Raw genomic sequence first — 9,926 nt, forward strand, 5'->3', positions numbered from 1 at the left:
TCAGCTTAATGGTGTTTGCTGTTGAAGACACGTACATTATTTCCACCTTATATTATATATCACTTTCTAGAGAAATTCTTGTTGAGAGAAGTGAGCCATTGCAATTTGTCAATGGCATTAATTTTTTAGATTTTTTTCTAATACATAAAGGAAATACTGGGGAGATCATTTCTCTTTTGGAACCCAGTCTTTCACTGGCTGCCCAAAGAGGATGGCCTGTACCATTTCAGGTCATGTGATCAGAGGACACTCATGTCTGTTATCACCATGTTTGTTTGTAGACTGGATTAGATTTTAGTGCACTGACTCAGATCATAGGAGACATTGAAAATCTCCAAGTGTTTTAAGGAGCTTGGTAAGAAAGCGACTGGACTTTAAACACTAGTGGGATTGTTCCTTAAGAAGGTCATTAACTCACTATTGATCATGTGCCTCAAGAAATGAGACACATCATTACCAACAGCTTTTTTTATTTATGTTACATTTTGGTGTCTTTAGTTTGATAATGTCTGAAGTTTCTGTCTTTATTGTAGTGCTCTGTACGCTCGTCTGCAGTGGACACGCTCAAGGTGACTGAACAGTTTTCCTTTTTCAATTTCTTCCTTTTTATTTTAAAAAGGTTATTCTCAACCTGTATGACTCTAATGCAGATCCTATTTGTGTTACTTTTTTTCTATTTATCACAGTATTTTCATTTTGTGTGAATATAAATAAAGTGTTATCAATCAATGTCTTGCCTTGAGCATTAAATAAGTGTTTCAGATTGCTAATTGTCTGTTTGTGTTGGATTCTAGCTGCTGTGCTAACTATTGAACCCAGCTGGTCCAGTTATTTCATTGGAGAGTTTGTTACCTTCAAGTGTGACATGAATGAAGGAAGAGACACTGACTGGTATTACACAATCAACAAGGATGGTCGAGACTTTGTCCGCTACAGTGAATACAAAGTCTACACATTAGAAATGAGATCTACAGATCACAGTGGTAAATACCAGTGCTATGGCAGCTCAAAGGGGTCACATTATACAAAGAACAGTAATACTGTCTCTGTAACTGTATTAGGTAAGTCCTCAGTGATTAATAATGTGATGACTCCAGTTAAAATACTCATCTGAATTATAAAAAAAATATATGTGTTTAATAAATGTTTCATTGAAACAATTTTATTTCCAATGTATTGAAACTTTAAACTTTAAACAAGACCCTTGCATTTTACCTAACTTTGTTGACAATACACACTACAACCAAAATACTCAGACAATATGTTTTTTTGTCAATACAACATATGCATGTTTTAATGTATAACAAGAATAACTGTGGATGAAATGTAATTTAAATAATGAAAAAAGAAACATCAAAAGCTCCACATAATTTAAGGTGACGATGTTTCTGTTGTCTAAATGTGAAACCAGGCAGATCCCTCTGAACCCATCAGTGTGTTTCCTTCAACAGTGAACTTCATTAGTTTACATTCAGTGTGACTTCTTCAGGCCAAAGAATGGACAAACATTTGAAATGTGCTTATTTAGAGATCTACCTGAATTACCCAACTAACCTCAATATTGTAGCTCTCTCACCACCTCAGAAAAAAATAAAATGATCTTAAACTGTATTTAAAAAATAAATTTAATTAGGATTAGCATTCAACTTTATTGTCATTACACATTTATAAATACAGGTTAAGGAAATACAGTTTGCATCTGTTTAGAGTGCAAGAGTAGTAAGTGCTAAAAAATAGGAGCAATTATATACAGATAAGGGTAGTATAAATAAATGGTGGGATAGTTATGAACAGATTATGTACAGAGAGAGCAAATATACAGATGACCTACAGACATATGTACAGATATACAGATGATCTATATAGTATACAGATGTTCTGTATTGCTATACAGACAGGCAGAAATACAGATGTACTATGAACAAATATAAAGCTTTGCTAAATATATACAGATGTGCTACATATGGTAAACAGATCTACAGAGTGCTATGAATATATTCACAGTGGAAGCATAGCGCTCTGAACAGACTATAATAGTGAACAGTGTACGCACTATACCAGAGACTATACTGGTTCAGTGTCCTAAACTATAGCAGTAACCAATGTAAGCATATGGTGAATGTTGAGAATGAATGACAGTCATGATCATGGTCATTAGGAGGGATAAGTCGGTGTGGATGGAAAGGTTCAGCAGGGGACTGAATTCAGTAAGCTGACAGCTGTGGGGAAGAAGCTGTTCATAAACCTGCTGGTTTTAGTCTGTAGGGTCCGGTAGCGTCAGCTGAAGGGGAGGAGCTGGAAGAGTTTATTGGCAGGATGAGAGGAGTCCCTGAGAATGATGCGTGCTCAGCAAAGACATCTCTTCTTGGAAGTTGGAATTTAAATAAAATGAAAGCATATTTTAAAATGTTGTTCAATGGCTGTGTGTTTTCTTTTTGTCTTTTTGATAACAGCATATAGACCCTGGGCCACACTGACAGCAGGAACAACAATCATACCAGTAGGGGGCAGTGTGACACTGACCTGCTCTGTGCAGAGCTCTGATGGATGGAAATATGAGTGGTTCAGACGAACCCAAACAACCTATGAAGGTAAAATCAGAGATCAACAAAACAGAGATATCAGAGTATCTCAAGGAGGAATCTACAGCTGCAGAGGAACAAGAGGAAACCCAGTTTACTACACTGATATAAGTGATCATGTCAACATTAAAAAAACCAGTGAGTTCAGTAATTTAGTTTGAAATATACATTCACTCATGATTATCAAACGTACAATGTTAAGTTTTCTGTGTTGATTTCGTTTTTTTATTTGTATCTCAACTGTTAATATGTGTAAACAGTTTCTAACATGCTGTAAATTTAAACTGCAGAGAAAAGACAGACAAGAGTAAAAAAAACACAAAAAAGAAAATAATATTTTTTGTAGATTTCATTGGTAGTGGGAAGATCATTATCTGAAAATGTTAAAATTTAGCTTTTTTGTTGCCTTTTTTGTGCCCTTATGATATTTTGTTTGTTGCAAATCACAAGAGAAAAAGGGGGAACATCAAAAATGTATGTTAATGTAAAGTTGTCCTCAATGATGTTTTGATTGTCTAAACCTGCATACAGCCTTCTTAATCCATCATTGTGTATCCTTCATCAGAGAACTGTATAAGTTTACATTAATGTGACGTTTCCAGGCCATAGAATGGACAAACAGTGCGTTTATTTTAAGATCTACAGCAAGAGTTACATTACGATTATCTCCCTGCTGAGACAGGGACAAATAAATATTCAAACCTCTTACATTACTGGGAACAAAGACAAAAGCAATAGTCATATAATAACGAAGGGTAGTGATTTTGTTCTAACTGGGAAACTGCATAACATTAAAGCATTCTTTAGTAAAATGTAGCTTTTTAAAATGTGTCTATTTTTATAATGAAAACATATTTATTTTCACTCTTTCTTTTCATAACAGCAGATAAACCCAGGGCCACACTGACAGCAGGAACAACAATCATACCAGTAGGGGGCAGTGTGACACTGACCTGCTCTGTGCAGAGCTCTGATGGATGGAAATATGAGTGGTTCAGACGAACCCAAACAACCTCTGAAGTTCAAATCAGAGATCAACAAAACAGAGATATCAGAGTATCTCAAGGAGGAATCTACAGCTGCAGAGGAACAAGAGGAAACCCAGTTTACTACACTGATAAAGTGATGATGTCACCATTGAGAAAACCAGTGAGTTCAGTAATTTAGTTTGAAATATACATTCACTCATGATTATCAAACATACAATGTTGAGTTTTCTGTGTTGATTTCATGTTTCTGTTTGTATCTCAACTGTTAATATGTGTGAACAGTTTCCAATAAAGTTGTTGTAAAACAACAACCCAACTGGCCTCAGATATTCAGAGGTGAGACGATCACTCTGACATGTGAGGTGCAGGAAGGAGGTGAAACCACTGAGTGGGAGTATGAATGGAGAGGACCCAGGACACCCACACAGTGGACACACAATAATGATGTGACATTCAGAGTTTCTGAGTCCAGCAGTGGAGACTACATGTGTAAGAGTCGACGCAGAGATGACTCATATTCTTCAACAGAGTGGAGTGAAGCCTTCACATTGTCAGCATCAAGTAAGTCATGTTTGTTGTGTGATCTCCATTTGACAAATGTCATAATGGTCAGCACAGGATGAATTCAATGGTCTACAAAGCATGTTACACTGTTAGTCAGACAAAGAGCTGCAGCTGATAGTAGCCTCATTGTAGACAGTTTGTCACCACTTTGTGTCATGAACCTTCAGCTGGTATAGAGACGCCAATGCTGACCTGCTGCTCCATCACCTGAGGACAATGATGACAGAAATACAAAAACAGAAAAAAACTGACAAGATGGAAAAATGTATTATTACAAACAAACACTGAGGTGATGTCTGTGGAAATACAAAGTGGACTAAATGTGTGGGCTGAAGATGTAGCATATTAGCGATATTAAATTATCCAACATTTAGAGATAGTAAGATTAATGTTTTTTCTTTAATTACTAGTTTTCTTTGTGATTACAAGAAGTAATGCAATATTTTCCTTGTTCAGTTTCATTACTGTGGGGTGAGGCATCCTAGAGAGAGAGTGATTTGGTTGCATCAATCAACATTTTTAGTGACTGGTTTGTTTTGCCAACTGAGGTGAACTGTGTGAAAAATGTTCTTCTTTCTTTTTTTGTCATGAAATTGATGCTTTCAAACACTTTATTTAAGAACTTTGCATGAGCAGTGGTAGATAAATGAATGCATTTCGTTTTATTAATGGAACAAACAGTGATGTGGAAGTTTTTGATATTAGTGTGTATGTGTTCAACAGGAGGTTTATAGAGACAGAGATATGTTGGTATGTTTCTTCTGATCATGTAGGAAGAAGACTATTCCCTAATCAAAGCAAACTTACCATGAAAAAATAATCTAATCAAATGAAAATGTTTTATGAAAGTCTGAAATTTGAAAAAAATCTCATAAATAAAATGTTTCTATATTAAATTTGTCTGTGCAGCTGTGTGGGATGTGGGACTTATAAAATTCCATTAGTGAGAAGTTCTGTGTCTTCTGTTGTGGTAATAAGAAGGAATCACACAGAATAAGCACAAGTATTATTTTATAAATCCAAAGAAGAATCATAATGAAACAGAAAAAATATATAAACACTAAAATACTAAAATGCATTATAGGCATCTGTAAGATTACTCATACCATTTCAGTTTAGTCTTATTCCTTCCTTTGTGTTGTTGGAAACTGGAGAGCAGGTTTACAAGAGGTAACATTAACGGAGACAACATCAGGGCCGTGTGATCCCTCATGTGGGGTATATATTCATATTTTCTTTGTGTCTTTGTTTAAACTCAACAGCAGATCAATCAAAGGCCCAAATAACTTCTGATATGAGAGACATTCCAGTAGGGGGCAGTGTGACCCTGACCTGCTCTGTGAACTCATCATCATCATCTGGATGGAAATACTACTGGTACAGAGATGAGAAATCCTCTGAAGCCCTGACCACACAAGATGCAGTTTTCCACTCAAATGGACAAATCAGTGTCTCACAGGAAGGACTCTACAAGTGCAGAGGAGGAAGAGGAAACCCAGTTTACTACACAGAGGACAGCCAGTCAGTCAGGATTGATCGCAGGGGTGAGTTTTTTTCTTCTTCTAGAAACACAAAATGTGAAAAGTTAATGATCTGACATTTACACCTTTAGTGGATGTATGAATGGAAAACGACCAAACTTCCAACAAAAATGAATTCAGGAAGTTAAATATGCTTTTAAAACCCGATGATGCAGAATACAACTGTGAGGGGAGAGTGCACACCAGGGTTCAACAGATTAGAGTGAATACTTCCGTTTGTCAGTATTCATTATGTTTTTATACAATACTCAGAATATATGAAGATGTGAATCTACTTCTATGCTCACTCATCATCTACTGTATAATTATAATAATAATTATCATTACTGAAAAATTCAGTGTCTGCAAAAAAACGTAAATGTTCTTCTGAGCTTAAACATATTAGCACAGAGCTTTAAAGTATAAATACAAATTGATAAAATAGCGATATATACTTTTGTCTCTGTAAAGCTGACATTATGTATTTGAATTAGAAAACTATTCACAGAATTTATCACCACTTGCATGAATCAAAATATGCTGTTGGTTTAAAGAACTTTGTTCATAAAGGAATGATAAACAGGTGATGTGAAATTCAAAAGTTTTTTCTTTTATTCACTATTCAGGTAAATAATCACCACAGAGAAATATGATAGTAAAACAAATAGAATATTTTCAGTTATTATTAGGAATAGTGATATTGTAAATAATACTATATTTTAAAATGTTCCCATGTGAATTATGTTAATAATCTGTTTAAATGCATCTAATTAAAGCCTGGTATTATTACAGCAGCACCTGAAAGCTCTTCATTTCTCACTCCTTTGATCGTTGGACTCGTTTGTGGAGTTTTACTGATTCTTCTTCTTCTTCTGCTTTTGTGTCGCTTCAAACAGTCAAAGGGTGAGACCATTAACCATCTGATATTAAACTGAATATGATGTAAATAATAAAAATCACAGATGTATCCTGAACTCTCAATGTAATATTTCTGCACCACAACAGGTTACAATAAAAAATGTAATTGTCTTTTCTTACAGATTCATTCTTTGTCAGGTTGGTTCAAATCTCCCCTCTCCTGTACTAGAACTACATCCTGTGTTTCTTATTAAATCTATCAGTTTACTACGTTTGGTTTTTTTGTTGTTTTTTTTGTTCCACCAGGACTCGGAGCACAAATCAGAGCTCTGTAATGAACCACATGATCAAGGATGAAGCTCAACACAGTCAAGATAACTCTACTGTCCAAGGTCAGCCTGATCCATGACAAGTTTTGTTGTTGTTGTTGTTGTTGTATTTATTAATTTATTTACTGATGATTTTTAAACTCCAGGTCCAATATATCTGTTTCTAGTTTGCTGATTTAGAAGATAATCAAACCCATACATAAGAAATTCAATTTTTAACCTAACATTGGCTTGTTTTTGTAGGTGATGCTTGTGTTTATGAATCAATCAAAGACCATGATGACACACAAAATGGTAAAGTAGATACAGTAGCATTGACATATGAAGACTGTGATTATTTATGTTTAAACATTGAAGTTTTAGAAATCAGCTGCACACAGATAAGAAAACAAAGAGGTTGGACACTTGGTCCTTCCAGTGTAACACAGGGTCAGTTCAACTTTAATAACCAGGGTGGAGGAAGCTTGAAGTGATCTGACACTGAAATGAGATTTAACAGTAACAGGTTGTCATAAAATCTCGTCTTCAATAGAGCGAAAATCTCCTTCAGTCTGTTCCTGTGATGAGTTACTGTAGGTGTTAACTGACAGAAAATATAAAGGAAATTAAAGCCACTCATTTTTTAATGCTGCTCATCTGTCCATCCTCTTTTAGATGACAGCCTGTTGTACGCACGGGTCTATTACACTAAAGCGAAACCTAAGAGACACAAAGGTAAGTAATGTAATAAAATGAGTACCTTATTTCTTTTGTTTTGGGTTTTACACGTTTTACACACCAGGGAAAACCGTATAAATAAATCAAGTTGTCACTTTGAACAAAGAGGCACTTGCAATGACATTTGACAAATCATTTCTTTATTTGCAGGAAAACCAGCTCCTGCAGCAGCTGATGAAACAGTTTATTCTGAAGTTAAATCACAAACAGCTCTGGGTAACTGTGCAGAAATAAAATAGCTTACATGTTGCTGTAACGATGAACTTAAATACTAAAGTTTTTAAGTTTTTAGGGAGTAAATTTAGTTCTAAATCTCCTTTAATGACTGAATTGTGCTGCACCATTTCTTTCAGATTAATAACAAGATCTGCAAAACCAACCGGATCAGTGACAAAACTGAGTTAATTCCATTAGAAGTAAAGAGCTCATTGGAGAAAATGAGATTATGCACTGTTTTGTAAAATAAAATAAAGTCAAACAAACTTTCTTTCATCATAATAGCACCAACTGATGATCTGGCTTTGAGACCAGGATGCTCTTTAGAGTCTTTTTACATTTAGATTGCTCAATAAATAAACAGCAAATAAAAAAATAAAAATAAACAACATTTGGAAATGAAAGTCAACAACCTACAGAGGGCTAAATGCAGAGACACATCAAAGTGACAAAATAATGCAGCAGGTTTGTCCATTTTGTCAAATGTTCATTCCACCAACTCAGAATGATACTCAGTTGTCAGTTTGGCCAACGTGTGCTTGTGTGCATGCCTGACAATCTTGGAGCATATGAATAATGAGTCAATGGTGTCCTGGGGATCTCCTCCAAGATCTGGACCAGGGCATCTGAGCTCCTGGAGAGTCTGAGCTGCAGCATGGCAGCTTCAGATGGAGAGAAGCATAATGTCCCAGTTGGATTTTGGTCAGGCGACTGTGGGGACCAGTCAGTCGTATCAATTCCGTAATCCTCCAGGAACTGCCTGCATACTCTCAACACATGAGGGTGGTCATTATCATACCAGGAGGAACCCAAGACCCACAGCACAATAGGGTCTGACAGTGGGTGACAGACTCTTGAGCATGCACTGAATTGGCATCCTAGAGGAGTTGGACATCCTGTACAACCTCTGTAGCATCCAGGGATCGTCTCACCCTGCTGTACCTAGTGTTAACTACATTTTCTGCTACTTCATCGAGGATAGACATTTGAGTGATGTGATGCTAAACACTGATTAAAAATAATTACTTAAATTTTTTTTTGAGCAGTGCATGTTTACAGATGTTTCCTGTGTTGTTTCTAAAATCATTTGATGTGTATGATAAGCATACATGTTTCTCTTCCCCTGCATGAATTAAGCATCACTTGACATTTTTCTATAAAGTTGCTTTTCTTCTTTTAACAGCTTTAGGAAAAGATCAACTTTAAATTTTATTTTATGGAAGCTGCTTGGAGAGCTGCAATTGTGTTATATGAATATGTGTTTCCTATAAGATATTTAATCTCAAATATTGTTACATCTACAGTCTTGTTTGTTGAAAAACAATTTTTCTTGTTTTCTTGTTTCTGCGCTTCATTGCTCCAGATAGATCTAATTCACACATGGCTGATATCATCCACATATTTTAGTTTCTGTCAGTGTAAGATTTAGTTCTTCCTCCCAGCTGTTACCAGGTGCTTGTTTAAAGCAGACTTTTTATTTTAAGGTGATTATCTTATAAAATAAAGCATTTTGAGGCGGCTATTATTGTGAGTTGTTGTTAAATAAACAAAATTGATTCAAATTGACTTGAACGTTTGTGTTCTAAACACTAAAGTAAGTTAAGTGCTATCAGATCATACATGGCTCAGAGTGGGGAATGTTCATGAACAGCTGTACATGGGAAGAGAAAGACAGAAATAATAATTATATGTACAGTGTGACTACAGGATTTACTCTACTGTTAAAAATAGGAGCCTAGATATTGATCTTCAGAGGTACCAACAAATACACAGATTACTGTCTTGCAACTGCTGATGCCTTGGGTGTTGATGAGGGTACTTGTTCATCAAACACACTCAGTGATACAGTATTTATTTGTTTGTTTATTTGTTCAGTTTTACAACAAATACATCATCTAGTTATTTTATAAAAATAGAAAGATTGTCTAATTCTTGGCTTTAAAAAAGGAGCAGGATTGTGAAAGTGTTTAGACAGCAGATATGATTATTCAAAGGTAATAGATAAAAACACTAATAATTACAGTACATCAATTTAAAATTATAATAATATTCTAATGAAGTTTTGACTGTCTCAGCTTAGAAAGAACACCCAATAAGTTATTGCACTCCGTAAGTGAAGTAGACCCGTAGACTTTTGTTTTCAATAACTTT

General features: G+C 35.3%; 2 protein-coding genes across 3 annotated transcripts; both read left to right on the forward strand.

Annotated features, from left to right (window-relative positions):
- The first annotated feature begins 47 nt into the window (after positions 1–47).
- Positions 48–2,879, forward strand: LOC121813030 (cell surface glycoprotein MUC18-like). 2 transcript variants are annotated; one of them, XM_042216449.1, is made up of 3 exons: positions 48–569; positions 795–1,061; positions 2,454–2,878. In XM_042216449.1, exons 1-3 carry the CDS (start codon positions 476–478, stop codon positions 2,741–2,743), a joined length of 651 nt encoding a protein of 216 aa, XP_042072383.1. In that variant the 5' UTR covers positions 48–475; the 3' UTR covers positions 2,744–2,878. The 2 variants fall into 2 exon arrangements, with proteins under 2 accessions (XP_042072383.1, XP_042072384.1); XM_042216450.1 differs by having other exon boundaries at positions 49–569; positions 795–983; positions 2,454–2,879.
- Positions 2,880–3,882: 1,003 nt separating this feature from the next.
- LOC102310255 lies at positions 3,883–9,508 on the forward strand. Its single transcript, XM_042216448.1, has 9 exons — positions 3,883–4,132; positions 5,398–5,679; positions 6,448–6,558; positions 6,696–6,711; positions 6,820–6,905; positions 7,086–7,136; positions 7,497–7,556; positions 7,710–7,775; positions 7,913–9,508. The coding sequence occupies exons 1-9, from the start codon at positions 4,057–4,059 to the stop codon at positions 7,915–7,917; spliced, it is 753 nt and encodes a 250-aa protein (XP_042072382.1). The 5' UTR covers positions 3,883–4,056; the 3' UTR covers positions 7,918–9,508.
- The last annotated feature ends 418 nt before the right edge of the window (positions 9,509–9,926 follow it).

Source organism: Haplochromis burtoni, unplaced genomic scaffold (genome assembly GCF_018398535.1).
Source record: "Haplochromis burtoni strain Fernald_Lab_line unplaced genomic scaffold, NCSU_Asbu1 Contig_1061, whole genome shotgun sequence".
Lineage (NCBI taxonomy): Eukaryota > Metazoa > Chordata > Actinopteri > Cichliformes > Cichlidae > Haplochromis > Haplochromis burtoni.

Excerpts from the sequence above, each read along its gene's own strand:
- LOC102310255 (XM_042216448.1), top strand. The coding sequence starts at position 4,057 with ATGTGTAAGAGTCGACGCAGAGATGACTCATATTCTTCAACAGAGTGG. Across the intron at positions 4,133-5,397 it reads CTTCACATTGTCAGCATCAA|CAGATCAATCAAAGGCCCAA; the intron begins GTAAGTCATGTT and ends TAAACTCAACAG. Across the intron at positions 5,680-6,447 it reads AGTCAGGATTGATCGCAGGG|CAGCACCTGAAAGCTCTTCA; the intron begins GTGAGTTTTTTT and ends GTATTATTACAG.
- LOC121813030 (XM_042216449.1), top strand. The coding sequence starts at position 476 with ATGTTACATTTTGGTGTCTTTAGTTTGATAATGTCTGAAGTTTCTGTC. Across the intron at positions 570-794 it reads CTGCAGTGGACACGCTCAAG|CTGCTGTGCTAACTATTGAA; the intron begins GTGACTGAACAG and ends GTTGGATTCTAG. Across the intron at positions 1,062-2,453 it reads TGTCTCTGTAACTGTATTAG|CATATAGACCCTGGGCCACA; the intron begins GTAAGTCCTCAG and ends TTTTGATAACAG.